Genomic DNA, 17,723 nt, shown 5'->3' with positions numbered 1-17,723 from the left:
TAGAACTACCCTACGACCCAGCAATTGCACTACTAGGCATTTATCCACGGGATAGAGGTGTGCTGTTTCGAAAGGACACATGCACCCCCATGTTTATAGCAGCACTATCAGCAATAGCCAAAGTATGGAAAGAGCCCAAATGTCCATCGATGGATGAATGGATAAAGAAGATGTGGTATATATATACAGTGGAGTATTACTCGGCAATCAAAAAGAATGAAATCTTGCCATTGGCAACTACATGGATGGAACTGGAGGGTATTATGCTAAGCGAAATTAGTCAGAGAAAGACAACTAACATATGACTTCACTCATATGAGAACTTTAAGACACAGAACAGATAAACACAAGGGAAGGGAAGCAAAAATAATATAAAAACAGGGAGGGGGACAAAACATAAGAGTCTCTTAAATACGGAGAACAGAGGGTTACTGGAGGGGTTGCAGGAGGGGGGAGGGGCTAAATGGGTAAGGGACATTAAGGAATCTACTCCTGAATTCGTTGTTGCACTATATGCTAACTAACTTGGATGTAAATTAAAAAAATAAAATAAAATATAAGAAAAAAAAAAAAGAAGCTCTCTCCTCCAAGAAGGCCTTTCAGACCTCACAGTTTGAGGCATTAATCCCACTGAGTGCTGTGTGCCTCCCACTAAGCTCCTTGAAGCTTAGGAGCTTTCTTGCTGGATGATCAGTGCCTCCCCAGCCCTTAGCACAGTGCATAACACGGGATTATAAGAGCTATGAGAAGGGTCGATGTGTATGGAGTGCTGTCCAGGTACTGCCTCATTGGCTGAATAAACAATTGCCCCTCCAAGTCCCTCCTCCATTCCCGGCTCTTAACACCCTAAGCCCACAGCCTGGGTTTCTTTAAAAACATTTTAAGGGGCTTCTGAGTGGCTCATTTGGTTGAGTGTCCGGCTCTTGGTCTCCACTAGGATCATGATCTCACGGTTCGTGAGAATGAGCCCACGTCAGGCTCTGCACTGGCAGTGCGGAGCCTTCGTGGGACTCTCTCTCTCTCTCTCTTTCTCTTTCTGCCCTTCCCCCACTCACTCTCTATCTCTCAAAATAAATACATTGGAAAAAAAATTTTATGTACTTAAAAGTTCCAGGATGGGGTCTTGGTCTCTCTGCCCCTCCCCCCCAGCTCTTGGCCTCTGGCTGTGACCCTGTGGTGTCCCTGGCATGGCCAGAGTACCCTCTGCCGGGACAATGGGGACGACCTGTCTGGGCTCCCCTGGGCACTGCTGGTGGCAGGGCCCCTTCACTGCCTTCTTGTTTACAGCTCCTTCCCTTCTCCACCACTGCTCAGGTGGCTTCTCTAGACTTTCTCCTCTTCACCCCTTCTGCTTGTTGCCCTACTCTGCTCAGGGCATGTGGCAGCTTGTCAGCTGGCCCTGGAGGTCTAGGCCATGCCACCCAGCTGGCTGTTTGCCTAAAGACCCCCTGAATTCAGATCTGATGGGCATAGTCTCTTCTGGAACTGGCCATAGATGCTGGCCGTGATGTTGGGAACTCACTGCTCCCACTCCCCAACTCTGCTCCGGCCCACACTTCCCGGGTGGCAGATGTCTTGCTCTCTCCCACTCAGGGGCAACATGTTGCCTCATGCCGAGGCTGGTCTGGGAAGCAGAACACGAGGAACCACAGGTGACCTCATATCCCCTGACTTGGGATTGTTGCTGTGCTAAGCCCTGCCCTGATTTCAGGTGTGTGGGAAGGGGTGATGATCATAAATCAGGCAGGCAGGCACTTCTAGAACCCTGGCCTAGATATGGCACACTCCCCAAATACTGCCTTTGCTCTCTCCTAGCCTAGGAGGGGGATGTTGTGGGGGGTCTCCCTTGGCTTTGGTGATACTCCCTCATCTATTAAAAAAGAGTTTTTTTAGTCTTTATTTTTGAGAGAGAAACAGAGCATGAGCAGCTGAGGAGCAGAGAGACAGAGGGAGACACAGAATCTGAAGCAGGTTCCAGGCCCTGAGCTGTCAGCAGAGCCCGACTCAGGGCTCAAACTCACGAACCCATGAAATGATGTGAGCCGAAGGCAGATGCTCAACCGACTGAGCCACCCAGGCGCCCTGACACTCCCTCATCTTGAGTCCCCTCTTTCTTCCTCCTGCTTCCTCCTTGTCTCTTACCCAGACTCTCCTCCTCCAGCCTGGCCCCTGTCTCTCCAGAGTTCCAGGCCCCTGTCCTTGTGATTTTCCCACTGTCAACCCAAGTCAGCCTGTCCCTGCTCCGTCTTTGCCATCTGCCTCTTCAGACCAGGCCTCATCTCTATTCTCTGACTTGGGCCTGGGCCTCCCTCCCTCCCCTTCACCTCCATCATCATATCCAGCTAATCGTTAATTCGACTGACTTTCCTCTTTCCCATCTTGTTTGTATGCCTTCTCTCCTTCTGTTGCTGAGCCCACATCGGGCCTACGCAGTGCAGACACTGAGTCTTGATAGGATCTCTCTACTCAGCCTCCCTGCCTGGACCGCGAGATTCATCTTCCAAAAGCACCCACTTATTCAGGTACTGTACCTGAACGCCTTCCCTGGCTTTGACTTCCCGGACCGCTGTGCCCACACCTTGGCAGGGCTCCAGACTGACACCCATTTCCTGATACTCCCAGCCCACAGGCCTATAGCTCACCCACTGGATTCATCTCTTCATCAACCCCACCACACGTGGATTCCTGCCCTTACTTACTTCCCCTGCTGGTGCCCTCACTTCGTCTCCAGGGGCTTTCTCTCTCACTCCCACCTGGCCTTGATCATGCAAACCGAACCATGCCACTTCCAGAAGGGCCTTCCTCCATGGTGCCCAGAGCACACCGGAATCAAGTTCAGATTTCTGCTGGCCCCTTGTCCCTTGCTGGCCCCTTCCCTTCTTCTGCTCCATTCTTGAGTAGAGCTTGGTCACCTCCCTGTTTCCACACAGGCACTACCCCCCTACCCTGGATAACTCCCACTGTTTATAATGACAGACAGAGACTAAGTGCCACCTCTTGTAGAGAGTCGTCCCTGGTGGCCCCTGATGTCACAGCCTCCAGAGAGCCAGGATTATCTGCTTTGGTATCTCCAGAGCCGGGCAGAGCCACCCAACACATAGTCTTCAATAGGTCCTGTGTTGGTTTCTTGGAGCTGCCATAATAAAGAACCACAAACTGGCTGGGCTTAAGACAACAGAAATGTATTCTCTCACAGTTCATTGGTCAGAAGCCTGAGATCAAGGGGCGTCTGGATGGCTCAGTTGGTTAAGCATCCGACTCTTGGTTTCGGCTCAGGTTATGATTTCACGGTTCTTGAGTTCGAGCCCTGCATCAGGCTCCACACTGCCGGTGTGGAACCTGTTTGGGACTCTCTCTCTCTCTCTACCCCTCCCCTGCTTGTTCTCTCTCTCTCTCTCTCTCTCTCTCTCTCTCTCTCTCTCTCTCAAAATAGGTAAATAAACTTTTAAAAAAATTTTAAAAAGAAAGACGCTGGTCATTGGATCAGGGCCTGCCATACTCCAGTATAACCTTATCTTAACTAATTATCTCTGTGAAGACCTTATTTCCAAATAAAGTCACATTCTGAGGTTCTGGGTGGATACGAGTTTGTGGGGGGGGGCACTATTCAACCCAGTATAGTTGCCCAGGATGCATCCGTGGCCTGATGGAGTCACCCATCCTCAGGGTGCTGCCCGGGGCCCATCTCCTCCAAGACATCTTCCCTGGTGCTCCTGGCCCGCCCCTTCTGCACCTTAGTCTCCTTCCTGTGGGAACCGTGCGGGCTTTAGCATTTCCTGCTAAATCTAAAATTCCTGGGGGGTTGCAAATCTACCCGGAGGAATTCTGAATCATCATGCAGAGAGGCTGTTGTGCAAGATTGGCATTTAAACAAGCTCAGGTCTCTCCTAAAATGAAAGCAAGCCAACAATCTATCCTCCTTAAACTCATATTCCCCTCCAGCTCCTGCCCCAGCCCCCTCCACAGTCCAACTTGAAATGAAAAGCGTCTCCTCCCACTAGGTCCTTTTCCACACGTTCCCTTCCTCCCTCCGTCTTCAGAAGCTGAACTTCTGCCCCTTCTGATCATTTTCATGTCATTATATCCAACGGACCTGTTTCGTCCCCACCTGCCTCAAGTGTCTGACCCCGCTGACCCCTCCCTCCTTGAAACTCCTCGGGCCATCATTCTGTCCTGGGTTTCCTCCCACTTGTCTTGCCACACTTGGCAAGAGCCACTCAGAGGTCATTTGTGGAACATTGGAGCAAACCGGGCAGAATTCTAACCACGAGTGTCCTCTCCAACTACGTGTGAAACACAAAAGCGCTAAGGCACACGTTCTCCAGGCAGGAAGAATCTAGTTGTAAATGAGGAAGAATCAGCTTCCAGAAACACTTGGCAGGGAACCAAAAACCTTTTAATGGGTGTCCTTGGGCTGCTGACACTTTATTACTGATTTTGGCAAGAGTGAACAACTAAATGAATGTTATTTAACTTTTGACTTGAAGTATCTGTGCACATATATATACTGCTAACAACAGGGGTGTTTGGGGATGGCTCTTCTTTTTTAAAAAAAAAATTAAATGTTTTATTTATATTTAAGAGAGAGAGAGGGAGCTGGGAAGGGGCAGAGAGAGATGGAGACAGAATCTGAAGCAGGCTCCAGGCTCTGAGCTGTCAGCACAGAGCCCGATGCGGGGGGTCGAACCTGCGAACTATAAGAACATGACCCGAGCCGAAGTGGGATGCTTAACCGACTGAACCACCCAGGTGCCCCCAGGGATGGCTCTTCTGAGCCTTGCAGGATATTTGATATCCGTGACACCTCCCCCTGGTCCAGCTACTCAGTTTAGCTACGCAAAGTGCCCATCTAGGTAGGGTGAGGTGAGTGAATCACTTGCCTGGGGCACAAATTTTACAGGGATACCAACAGAATTCAGTAATCAAGGTAAGTAATTTAAAACAATAATTATAGACAATCAGATCAACAAATTATGGCCAATGGAATCATCTAGTTTCGTGGATAAAATTTTGTCAGAATCAGGGCCAGGCTTAGTCTGAGGGGTTACAAAGCAGGTGCTGCAAGTCCTGGGTCAGATCTGGCCTTTATTTACAATTTTGATAATCTGTCCATCATAGATTTTTGCATTCATTTTGATTTTGTAAAATATTGCATTAAAATATTTATCCTTTTTTTTTTTTTTTCTCGAGAGGGCGCGTGCATGCAACCGTATGCTTGGGCAGGGGAGGGGCAGAGGGAGAGGAAGAGAGAGAATCTCAAGCAAGCTCCACACCCGGAGCAGAGGCTGATGTGGGGCACCGTGAGATCATGACCTGAGCAGAAGTCAAGAGTTGGAGGCTCAACTGACTGAGCCACCCAGGCGCCCCAAATATTAATCTTGATTACTGAGGTTTTTTTTTACCCTTTTCTTAAATTTTGTGCCTGAGGTGAATCCCTTACTTGCTTCACCCTAGTCCTGGCCCTGCTCAAAATGCACGGTTCCCAGCTGCTTGGTTTGAGAAGTACTGGGAGTTGTATAATCTTTAGCAAATATGAATGGTATCCACATCCATCAGGAAACAAAGGCTGAGAGAGGTATGTGTTTCTCATCTTCGCGCACTTGCTGGAGGATACTCAGCCTCAAAGAATCTTCAGGCTAAAGGCGAGGTTGAGGGGCACCTGGGTGTCTCAGTCCATTGAGCGTCCAACTTTGACTCAGGTCATGATCTCGCGGTTCTTGAGTTCCAGCCTTGCATTGGGCTCACTAGTGTCAGCGCAGAGCCCGCTTTGGATCCTCTGTCCCGCTCCCCTCTCTGCCCCTCCCTTGCTCTCCCTCTCTCGAAAATAAAAAAAATAAATAAATAAATACAGGGAAGGTTGAAAATGGAAGCAAATGGAGGAATAACAGGAAGGTGCTTTGCTTCCACCTGGATGCAGGGCGTGAACAGACTTAACTTCGCAAAAGGATGGCAGAGGGAAGAGAAGGAAGTCCGTGACAGCTGTGCCAGGACAGTCACACCCAGCCTGACCTGACCCAGCCTCCCACCCTGCAAGCTCTGAGAAGCTTCCTTCAGTCCTTGGGTCAATGCTTATTAGGCACCTGCTCTCTGACAGGCATGCCTTAAAGCACCAGAGGCATGAAATATGCAGCCTGCCCCTACTTCCAATGGAGAATTCACACATGAAACAAATGGATGACAGCAGGGATGCATGCAGAGGTGTTATGGGAGCAGAGAGGAGGGAACCCCACTTGGCTTAGGGAGAGGGGGTTCAAGACAGGCTTCTTGGAACATGGAGCATCTTAGGACCACCACAGTACCTGATAAGTGATCCGTAGGACTTAAGGGCATGAGGGCGGAAGAGGGCTCCAGGCAGCGGGGACAGTATGAGCAAAGGCCAGGAGGGAAGATGCTTTGGAGGGCTACTGGAGCCTGATGTTTGTGGCAAGGAGATGGGGGGTGGAGTTGGGGTGGGACTGGGCCAGCAGGGCAGGCTGGAGATGGCCCCCCTCTCCTCAGCTGGTGGTCTTGGTTCAGGTCACCACCAGGGGCCTTCCTCACAGGGAACGTGCAGAGTTGAGCTTATGCTCTCTTGGGTGGGCTACTCCCGACAGCCATTGGGTACCCACCATATGCCAGGCATACTCTGCCCGAGGCTCCCACAGACATCCTCTCCCTTCCACACCCAGTCTGAGCACACCATTTCTTGGGGGTGGGAAGGGTTCAGGCTCCTTCCCTAGGTTCCTGCCACCTGGTCCTGCTTCTGTTCTCCCCACACTGTGGGACGGCATGAAGAGACGGAAACGATTGCTGCTGCCAGCATCCTTTGCCTTCCGCTTTGACCCTTCTCTGAGTTTGGGTCACACTTGAACATGGAGGAGGCAACATCTGTGGCTTTGGCTGGGTTTCCGCATGCCACCCACCTCCAGTGGGAATCAAGGAATCAAAGACAAAACAAAGCTACGGGAGGGGTGCCTGGCTGGCTCAGTCAAAAGAGCATGTGACTCTTGATCTCAGGGTCCTGAGTTTGAACACACCCACCACATTGGGTGTAGAGCTGAAATATACTTAAAAAAAAAAAAAAAAAAGGCCACCAAAGCTATAGGACAGATTTGTAGGATGTAATGTTATGCAGCCAGTGAATAATTTCGTATTTTGAAAGTAATTTTTTTGCATTTTGAAAGTGCACAACTATATCGTATAAGTTTTCTAGAGCAAATGCGGTATGGGAGAGGCGGTGTAGCATAATGGTTAAAAAAAAAAAAAAAAAAGCTTAGATTTGAATCCTGGCTGCTCAATTATATACCTTCATGACAAGGACGTGGGACAAATCACTTAATCTCTTCTCAGTTTCCTCATCCATACAACAGGTATAATACCTATTTATAAGGTTATGAGGATTATGTGAGTTCGTATCTGCCATGAACTTTTCATTTGCCATGAATGGTGGCTGGCCTATGATAGATGCTATGTGTTGTTAAATAAAAGCAAAATTGCTTTGGGGCGCCTGGGTGGCTCAGTCGGTTAGGCAGCTGACTTCGGCTCAGGTCATGATCTCGCGGTCTGTGAGTTCGAGCCCGGCGTCGGGCTCTGTGCTGACAGCTCAGAGCCTGGAGCCTGTTTCAGATTCTGTGTCTCCCTCTCTCTGACCCTCCCCCATTCATGCTCTGTCTCAAAAATGAATAAACGTTAAAAAAAATTAAAAAAAAGCAAAATTGCTTTTATGAAAATGCAAAAAATTAATTTTAAAATTACCCAAGTAATACAAGAACACAATCTTTTTGTAAGGTACAACATGGGCATTTTTATTTTTTATTTTTATTTTTATTTTTAAATTTTTTTTTTCAACGTTTATTTTTGGGACAGAGAGAGACAGAGCATGAACGGGCGAGGGGCAGAGAGAGAGGGAGACACAGAATCGGAAACAGGCTCCAGGCTCTGAGCCATCATCCCAGAGCCCGACGCGGGGCTCGAACTCACGGACCGCGAGATCGTGACCTGGCTGAAGTCGGACGCTTAACCGACTGCGCCACCCAGGCGCCCCAACATGGGCATTTTTAAAGTGAAGCAATTCTTGGAGACAGACTAGTTTATAGCCTGCTCGGATTCACAATAAAAAAAAAAAATATTTGTTGAGTGCTAAGGCAGAGCAGGAAGGCATGAGAAGTGTGTGGGTGGCATTCCAGCGATGGACCCCTCTCTGGTCTCTCCACAGAGAGAGACCTTCTTCTTCCCTTCTTCCCTTCTTCTCTCCAGGGAAGGGGTGGGATTCACAGGCATAGATTATCCAAGAGCACTGGCTGATCTTGCACCGGGAAGGACCCCTCTATATTTCCTCCACGAGGCGCATGCTGAGCCGGGAGCAGAGACCCTGACATTTCGGTTTGCTGGCTAGCCCCCCTGATGTGCAGGCTGGCTTGCTGGTTGGCTTTTCAAAATACTAAAAACTATTTGAGGACCCCCAGCACTCTCATTGGGAATTCCCAGCAGCCCAGGAACTGCAAACGAAGAGCTGTTTAGGAAAGCAAATACCCCTATTAAGTTCAGATGTGGATTTCATGCCAAGTGCCTGAGGGTGTCAGGATGGTTCCAGCATCACACAGTACCCCGGGAGGGGCTGGCGGGAGGGGCTGGCGAGGGTGGCCTCTTCCTCAGCTCCTGGATGGGGAAGAACTCGGAGATCCATGCAGCTAGCTAGCACAGACCTGTCTCCTTGTACCCTACATTCACCTACTCAGCACTTCTGGACCCCAGCCGGGTGCTGCAGGAGCCTGTAGCCCCTTGAACCAGGGAGAACGAAGGTTGGAGGCGGGAGCCAAGATTAAGGCATTTGGATGTGAAAGGCTGCTCCGGACCCGTTGAGGAAAAAGTTTACATTTCATTCCTACCAATCAGCATGGGGAACAGCCCATGGGGAATAAGAGTGATGGGGCGGGGATTGATTGGAATTGGTGCTGAGTGAAGGCTCCAGAAAGGAAGGTCAGCAAGACACCACAGCCACAGCTTGCTCAGAAGAGCCAAAGGGTGCCTCCCTCTGAAAAACCTTGAGGGCACCCCCTACATCTGTTTCGGGCCTGGTCCCACCCTGGCCCCACAATGACCTCTCCAGATGGGAAAACCAGGGTCACTAATTTCTCTTCCAACAGGCCAGGTGGGGATGGAATTCAGGCACACCCCCATGGGGTGCTTTTAGGCCTGGTTCTGGACTATGTTTCCCCAGGGGTTTTCTCCCTTGACTTGTATCATTTCCTTTTCAGAGCCAATCATTAACCCGAGAGACTCAACCTGAGAAACCAGAGAAACCAGCAGCTGGTTGATGCTGGAAATGCTGCCGTGGTTTCGCCAGAGGGGCTGAGTCTCCAGTCATGCTCCTGCCAGGGTTGCGAGGCAGTAACCTGGTGCGACCCAGCCTCTGGAGCTGACTCCCACACCCTCTGCTGGACAGGCGGGATTGCAGGGTCCCGGATGAGGAAGCAGCCCCTTTGCTTCTGGGCAGTGCTATACTCTGGGGGTGGAGCGCACTGGGCAGAGGGCTGGGGAAAACAGCTTGCAGCAACACAGGGGACGGTGCAGAGTGGATAGCCTCAGTTCCGCATCCGCCCCAGACTATGAGACACCAGCTGTGTGACAGGCCCTGCTCTGGGCAGTAGGCCCTCACCTTTCTTTGGGCCTGAGATCAGCCTGGATTCTTTGGCTTAACTTCCCAGCCCCCAGTTAAGCAACTGGGACAGAACACCCCTAACCCATCTGTGAGGTGCCACTCTCAGTCTGGCCTCCTGGAGGGGAGGAATAGAAAGCAGCCACCCGCGAGGCCTTTGGGGACAGGGATCTGTCCCTGGGCCCCTGATGCTGAGTAGCCAGGACTCGCCTGGAGAACCAAAGTCAGGGGCCTCTGATGGGCCTGGGGGGGGGGCAGGCATAGAGCGGGAGGCTGTGCACCGGGCCAGGAATTCCCTCCCGCCCTCCAGAGGCCACCGGACTGTCCCCGGCCCCCCCCCTCCCCCCACGGGAGGGGAGTGGTGTGGGACTCCATCCTGGCTCAAAGCCCTTCTCCCATGGCTGCGGGAACGGAGGGGTCTGCCTGTTTCCTAGGATTCCCGGGAACACCCGGCAGCGGGCCAGCGGGTCAGGGGGACGGGAGGCCGGTTCGCCGCCCACCCCAGCCCTCAACCCGGGGGCCGCGACCTCCGGCGGCCCGCGTCCCCGGCGCCCCTTCCCGCGGGCCCAGCCCAGCGCTAGAGTCCAGCTTTATTGGCTGCCGCCTACGCCTCCGCCTCGGGGCGCTGCTTGAGCGTGACCGAGGCGCCGCTGCTGACCATGACCGCAGGGTAGAGCGGCTCCAGGAAGGAGACGAGGAAGCGGTAAAGCAGGCTCACGCCGCCGGCCACGCCGTAGAAGGAGAGGCAGCCGGTGCCGCAGTCGAGCGCCACGCCGAGCGTGCGGTGGTAACCGCCGTGCAGCACCGTCTGCGTGTTATTGTGCCACACGGAGAACTTGAGCGAGTCCCACTCCAGGCACCACGAGTACGGGTTGCGGCCCAGCAGGTAGACGATGTTGCGGCGCGGGCGGCCGCCGAGCGGGGGGCTGCGGCGGTAGGTGAGGCCCAGGCACACCCACGAGTTGGACACCTCGGCTTCCCAGTAGTGGTGGCCCTCGGACAGGCCGCGCGAGCACAGCACCTGCGGCCACTGCTTGAAGCCGGGGAAGGGGCCGCCCGCGGCGAAGGGCTCCAGAAGGATGCCCAGGTTCAGCACCGAGTGGGTCTCCTTGAACAGGAACAGTTCCTCGCTGGCCGTGGTGGGATCGAAGTTCAGGTTGCAGTAACCTGGCGGGGGTGGGGGGTGGGGGGTGGGGGTAAGGGAGCTTGGGTGAGCGGCCCCCAGGGCTGCCGAAGAGGATGCTAAGCTGCGTGGCATCTGCACAGAAGTCACCAAGTGCTTCCCACCCCCTGCCCATCTCCTGGGATTGGCCCTTCTCTTCCTGCCCCGCCCCTGCTTTTTTCAGTCCGCAACTCTGGCCCCAGGTCACTGACCTCCTTTGGAGGAAGGAGTTGGGTGCTGCCCAAAGGTCTACCTTTCTAGAGTAGCTGAGAAAACAATTCCTCCTCCCTGCCCCCCACTAGACTCTAACATAATCTCCCTTTTTATTTATTCAGGACACAAGAATGAGCGGGATTGAGGGAAGGTCAAGGGCTCCTGGAGGAGGTGACTCAGGGGTTCACCAAAGAGACCCATGATATCTCAGAGAAGTCCCTGGGATTTGCCTCCCAGCCCAGCTCAGGAGAGGGGCTGCCTAGGCATCAAATGTATTCAATTTATTTATTGCCTAGCAATAAAAGGGAGCTTGCTTGAGGAAGAAACGGACAGGGTCATCCAAGCTGGCTTGGCTAAACCCTGGTGGGGTGGTGGGGGGACACTGGCAGGCCCCCAGCTGAGGGCAATGGTTGTGCCACACCAGAGCCAGGGAGGGGGGCAGAGCCAGCATCTGGGCAAGGCCCTGCCTTGCCCACCCACGGGATGGGACAGGATAGTCCCCTCCCTATCATGGCCTTGAAGTCACAGGCTGAGTCCTTCTGAGGTCTCCAGTCCCAAGTACGAGGTCTGGGCAAGAGAGAGCTGGCATCTCTCTGGTGTCCTGGCCTGAATGGAGAGGGGACTGGGGAAGCCAAGGCCCCCCGGGGGTCCCACCCTTAGGTTCGGACCTCAGTACGGAGGACTCACACTTGAGAAGTGTTTTCCTGTCCACAGCTGAGGGCAGCAACTCATAGGAGTTCATCTTAATGCCTGGAGGAGATTGAGGAGCTTTGCTGAGGACACTCTTACAGCCCAGTGTCCTTTCAGAGAGGGGCATGGGCTTCCAGGAGGCTGCGTCACCTGGGGAAGGTGCACATGGGCAGGCAGGGCTCTCCACCAGTGCCTGGAACCCCAAACACTGCCCTGCAGGGCAGTCCCACCCCCAGGGGGCAGGTGAGTCTCCAGTGGCCCCAGGCTGCCAGATACTGACCCTTCAGGAGGAGCTGATTGATGAAGCTGAGACCCACGTCCAGCAGCCGCGTCCGGAGCTCCGCCAGGGTCTCCGGCAACTGGAGAAAGCTCTGCTTCTCCTCACAGTTGGTGCTCATCAGGGCTTCCGAGCAGGCGGGAAAGTGCTTCAGTCTGGGGAACTCCTGGATGCAGGGAGTGGCCAGCAGTACCACCCGTTAGCCCGGGGCCCAGGCAGATGCCAGGAGCTCCTGCTTATGCCAGGGACCCCACCGCGCCCAGAATCTTGGGGCAGGTGGAGAAATTGCTGGTTTTCAAACCTGGACATCTCTCTCCCTCCCCCCTGTTTGTGATGTCTTAGATCAGGGCTTTGCCAAAAAGTATGGCAAAGTGCATTAAGTAGAGTGGATTAGAAAACAATGGGAGGACGATTTCTTCTGAGCTTCGGGTTGCTTAGTGAAACACCTTGCCACATTTTTCCTGTGGTGTGTGTGTGGAGGGGTGGACGCTGTGAGCAACAGCTTTAGAAATCTGCTGGGGATGTGATAATCAGCTGAAGAAAGGTCTTTGCTCAGAGTTTCCGAGCACAGGGTTTGGGTAGCCCTGGGCCCCACCCTCAGAGAAGGTTGCTGTCACGCACGCCTCCACCAGTGACCCTGCCTGGTACCCTCTTGCAACAGCAGCAGGCTGCAGGACTGGGCCAGGGCTGGTGAAGGAAATGGGGTTTTCATCCCAGGCTGTATGGATTGGTCTGGTCTCATTCCCATCCCTGGTCTGGGAGAATCTGGAGAAACTTAGACTGTGGCAGATGCCAGGAATCCCAGGGTATGCTCCCTTCTGTTCCAGGGACACGAAGGCAGGAACGTCAGGTAAGAAGCCAAGGGTGTTGGTGTAAGCCCAGGACCCACGGCCTGGGGTGAGGAGGCTCCCCGAGGCAGAAGAATAGATGATGAGTTGCAGCCCCAAATGCTGATGGCTTAATCCTAGGTCTGAGCGATCTGGTGTGTCTGGGGGTGGAGGAGGAGTGGAGTTCGGATCAGGGCCTGGGGCAGAGACAGGAGTGGGGGCGGGGGCTCGCCTGCAGGAATTGCTGGTCGCTCCTGTTGGCGAGCAGGGCGCGGAGCCAGATGCTGTCCCCCTCCAGCTTCAGGAGCCGGTTGTGGCTCTGCTGGATGGAGCTGCCCAGCTTCCCCAGAGCGGCTGCCTCCTCTTTCTCGACAAAATCCAAGACCTTCATCTGCAGCTGTTTGACCTCCTGGATGATCTCTGAGAAGCAGGCGTTCACCTCATCGCGTGTTGTCTGGATCAATTTCTGTGGGTGGGGCGGGGAGCGGGTTGTGGAGGGTGTGTTGAGAGGCATCTCTGAGCCCCAGCCCCTACTGTTATGGCCCGGAACCTGCCTAGGCATCCTGTTGCCAACTGCTGGGCCCCACGACATCCACTCCAGGCCCTGAGTGCGCCCCTCAGCCAGATGCAGGGCACTGGGGGGAAGCCTGGGCCTGGGAGAGGGTGGGCCAGCCTTACCGAGAGAAAGGCCACCTGCCCCCGGTGCCTCTGGCTGTCAGAGTTGATGATCAGCATCTGGTTTTCCACGCTGGCCTGGACCTTCCGAACCTCCACCTGGGGTGAGGCAGGGGGAGGAGGAAAGGGCCCCTGATTCAGAAAGGTGGAGGTTCTTTCTTCTCCAAGGCCTTCTTGGAGAAACCCTTCTGCAAGCCCAGAGAAGACATACCTCTTACATTCCTAAGACGCCTATATGAGAGACAAAGGCAGAGCTGAAGGGCAGATGGCCCGGGTCTTCTACGCTCTGCTCATGCTGCTCATGGTCTCTCACTCCCTGAGACTCTCTCCCCATTCTTTTTTTTCTTTCTTTCTTTTTTTTTTTTTTTTTTTTTTTTAGAGGAGGGATGAGAGAGAGAGAGAGAGAGGGAGAGAAAGAGAGAATCCCAAGCGGGCTCCACACTGTCAGCATGGAGCCCGATGTGGGCCTTGAACTCACAAACCCAAGATCATGACCTGAGCTAAAATCAAGAGCCAGACGCTTAACCTGAGCCACCCAGGTGCCCTTTCCCCATTCTTAGGAATCAGGTTCTCTGTTCCTGACAGTGATGACCACAGGCTTTCAGATCACAAAAAGGGGCCGAAGAGGATTCAGTGGGCTGAGAGGGGGCAGTGGGTCGAGAAGGGGCACATCAGGCACGGAGCCCTGGAGATACCTCACTGGGGTGGCGCTGCCCGGGACACGCTGTGTCCCAAGTTCTGTGAAGAAGCCTCCAGTCTCCACCTGTTCTGGGAAGAGTCATGTTCTTGTTTATGACAGGTGATAGAACCGTGTTGTTCCAGGTGCCCGTCCAGTGGATTGTTGCTGGCACACAACAAAATGAGCAGCTCAAGCCAGACTGTACATCAACCCACTGCTTGCTTCGTTGACAAAGTCTTACTGTGGACAAAGCGTCCACTGAGCTGAACGGTGTGGCCACTTGGCTCACATGCCCTCAGGAGCTCCTTGGAGTGGACCATTAAGGGGTGGCTATGTGGAAATATTACTGTTACCAAATATATTTGATAGAATGCCTGAAATAGAAGTGTTCCACTATAAAAAGCAGTTCAAATCTGGTTTTCCACATTTTAATTTTGTTTAATATTTCCATATATTAAACAAAATTTGAAAGTAGAGAAAAGGAGGGGATCTGCCCAACCTGACATGACATATTTCTACTCTGACATGTTTTCTTCCAGCCTTTCCTTTATCTACGCAAAAAAGTTAACATGGAACTCATACATACAGTTTTGGATCCTTGTTCATCAAACCCACCAACGTTTTGTTGTTGTTGTTATTTTATTACTTTAAAAAATTTTTAAAATTTTTTTTTCAACGTTTATTTATTTTTGGGACAGAGAGAGACAGAGCATGAACGGGGGAGGGGCAGAGAGAGAGGGAGACACAGAACCTGAAGCAGGCTCCAGGCTCTGAGCTGTCAGCACAGAGCCCGAAGCAGGGCTCGAACTCACAGATCACAAGACCATGACCTGAGCTGAAGTTGGATGCTCAACCGACTGAGCCACCCAGGCGCCCCATTCTTTGCCCATTTTTTTTAACGTTTTTTTTATTTATTTATTTTTTAATTTTTGGGACAGAGAGAGACAGAGCATGAATGGGGGAGGGGCAGAGAGAGAGGGAGACACAGAATTGGAAACAGGCTCCAGGCTCCGAGCCATCAGCCCAGAGCCTGACACGGGGCTCGAACTCACGGACCGCGAGATCGTGACCTGGCTGAAGTCGGACGCTTAACCGACTGCGCCACCCAGGCGCCCCAAAAATTTTTAAATTTTATTTAAATCAGAGCTAGTTAACATATAGTGTAACAATGGTGTAAGGAGTAGAATTTAGTGATTCATCACTTAACATATAACACCCAGTGCTCATCCCAGCGAGTGCCCTCCTTAATGCCCATTGCCCATTTAGCCCATTCCCCCACACCTTCCCTCCAGGAACCCTCAGTCTGTTCCTCTGTATTTAAGAGTCTCTTATGGTTTGCTTCCCTCTCTCTTTTTATCTTATTTTTCCTTCCCTTCCCCTATATTCATCAATTTTGTTTCTTAAACTCCACATATGGGGCGCCTGGGTGGCGCAGTCGGTTAAGCGTCCGACTTCAGCCAGGTCACGATCTCGCGGTCCATGAGTTCGAGCCCTGCTTCGGGCTCTGGGCTGATGGCTCAGAGCCTGGAGCCTGTTTCCGATTCTGTGTCTCCCTCTCTCTCTGCCCCTCCCCCGTTCATGCTCTGTCTCTCTCTGTCCCAAAAATAAATAAACGTTGAAAAAAAAAAAAACAAAAAAAAACCCTCCACATATAGTGAAATCATACGATACTTATCTTTCTCTGACTTATTTCACTTAGCATAATACACTCTAGTTCCATCCACATTGTTGCAAATGGCAAGATTTCATTCTTTTGATCCCCAACATTCTATTATATATATACATATATATATATATATATATATATATATATATATATATATATCTTCCATTATATATTATACATATGCACTATATATTATATATTATATCATCTTTATCCATTCCACAGTTGATGGACATTTGGGCTCTTTCCATAATTTGGCTATTGTTGCTAGTGCTGCTGTAAACATTGGGTTGCATGTGAACCTTTGAATCAGCATTATTTTTCTGTCCTTCTACCAAGCCTTTCTCATGTAACGGGCATGTCCACCCTCCTGACTGTCACTTTGATGGTTGTGTGATTTCCCTCCAAGGAAAGGTGTGCCTGGGCTGGTGAAAGACTTTCAGAACCACGAGTCCCGCTCCTACCCACCCCCACCCCTCCCCCACCGCTCCCGTCCCCCACCCCTCCCCCACCCCTCCTCAACCCCTCCCCCACTCCACCTCACCTCCTTCCTGGCACGTTCCTCCTCCAGGGGGATGGTGTCGTGGTTCTTGTGTTCCTCCAGCAGACAGGCTCCGCACACGCAGCTGCCTTCCGTGCGGCAGTACAGCCGCCGCAGTTTGCGATGCTTCCGGCACAGGCGGCTCTTGAGATCCCACACGGGCTCCAGCAGCTCGTGGTCCTGGAACATCTGGTCCTCGAAGTGGCTGCTCAGGTGCTTCTCGCACAGGGAGGCCATGCACTGCAGACACGACTTGACTGACTTGAGCTTCTGGGCGGAACAGAAGTCGCAGGGCACGTCCCTGGGCCCGGCCAGGGGCCGTGAGGACCCCAAGGTCTGGCCCTTGACCTGGGCCAAGCAAGTCACCATCTCCTCCAGGATGCCGTTCTTGCAGAGGCGCGGTCTGGAGGGGAAGCTCTCCCGGCACTGGGGGCAGTACAGTGTCTCGCCCACGGTAGCCAGGTGGTCCCAGAAACCTTGGAGGCAGGCCATGCAGAAGTTGTGCCCGCAGGTGGTGGTGACCGGGTTGCGGAACACCTCCAGGCAGATGGGACAGAGGACTTGGTCCTCAAACGTGCGGAGACTGCTGTTACTCATCAGGAGCTGAGCGTGGGAAGGGCTTGAGGGCTGGGCCGGCGGCTGCGGGGCTGGCTTGTGGTCCTGGACTGGCCCTGAGAAGATAGAGCAGAGCCACGAAGAAGCCACGGCAGGAGCCGAGGGGCCTTGGAGGGGTACACTAGTCCTTCTCATAGAAACAGCTTCTGCCCACAGGGTACAGAGACTGTGTCACTGGTCAACCCATGGGGGGGGGGGCGGGGCATAACATGGGGATTGTGTTCTCTGTGTCCCAGCCCTGACCCCTGCAACAAACCTTGGACGAGCAAGAGGGTGGGCAGAAGGAAGTCACATCAATGGAAAGGAAAGGAGCCACTTCTTTGGCCCTTCAGAAGAAAGGCAGGAAGCCCAAGTACTTACGCGAGACTTTCTGCATGTCAGGGAGGGCTAGAGGCTTGGCTGCCCTGCGGTGGGATGGAAAAGGACCCCCAGGCACTCAGGTGCAGCGGCCTAGCCCTGGTCCCACTTCACCAGCTGTTGGGAGGGTCCCCATCAGTCCCGCGTGCCCCCACCCCAGCCCTCTCCATCTCCTGGGATCTGACCGCTGCCTTCTCACCTTTCCCTTCGGCTGCTGTGTTTTGATCTCCCTATCAAGTTGGCCCCCCTCCTCGAAGGCCGCCCCTAGTTTTGTTCCCTGACATCACAATTCAAGCGTGACCAGCCCCAGCATGCTGCTTGTGATGTCAGCAGAGCAAAAGGTGGGCCACCGGACATGTTATGGGTGCTGATGTGGCCTGCCTT

General features: G+C 52.9%; 1 protein-coding gene across 9 annotated transcripts; it reads right to left on the bottom strand.

Moving 5' to 3' along the window:
- Nucleotides 1-10,215: 10,215 nt before the first annotated feature.
- On the bottom strand, nt 10,216-17,671 carry LOC101093474 (E3 ubiquitin/ISG15 ligase TRIM25-like). Of its 9 annotated transcripts, none has more exons than XM_023243970.2 (8): nt 17,539-17,671; nt 17,239-17,386; nt 16,371-17,128; nt 13,485-13,580; nt 13,039-13,272; nt 11,983-12,145; nt 11,700-11,852; nt 10,216-10,804 (listed from the first exon to the last, which is right to left on the bottom strand). In XM_023243970.2, exons 3-8 carry the CDS (start codon nt 17,115-17,117, stop codon nt 10,242-10,244), a joined length of 1,956 nt encoding a protein of 651 aa, XP_023099738.1. In that variant the 5' UTR covers nt 17,118-17,128; nt 17,239-17,386; nt 17,539-17,671; the 3' UTR covers nt 10,216-10,241. The 9 variants fall into 9 exon arrangements, with proteins under 9 accessions (XP_023099738.1, XP_023099741.1, XP_006940630.1 ...); XM_023243973.2 differs by having other exon boundaries at nt 16,371-17,038; XM_006940568.4 differs by having other exon boundaries at nt 16,371-17,038; nt 17,343-17,386.
- Between the last annotated feature and the right edge of the window lie 52 nt (nt 17,672-17,723).

Source organism: Felis catus, chromosome E1 (genome assembly GCF_018350175.1).
Source record: "Felis catus isolate Fca126 chromosome E1, F.catus_Fca126_mat1.0, whole genome shotgun sequence".
In the NCBI taxonomy this organism is placed as follows: Eukaryota; Metazoa; Chordata; class Mammalia; order Carnivora; family Felidae; genus Felis; species Felis catus.
The sequence above is the reverse complement of the archived record's forward strand: the minus strand, read 5'-3'. Positions and strand labels throughout refer to the sequence as shown.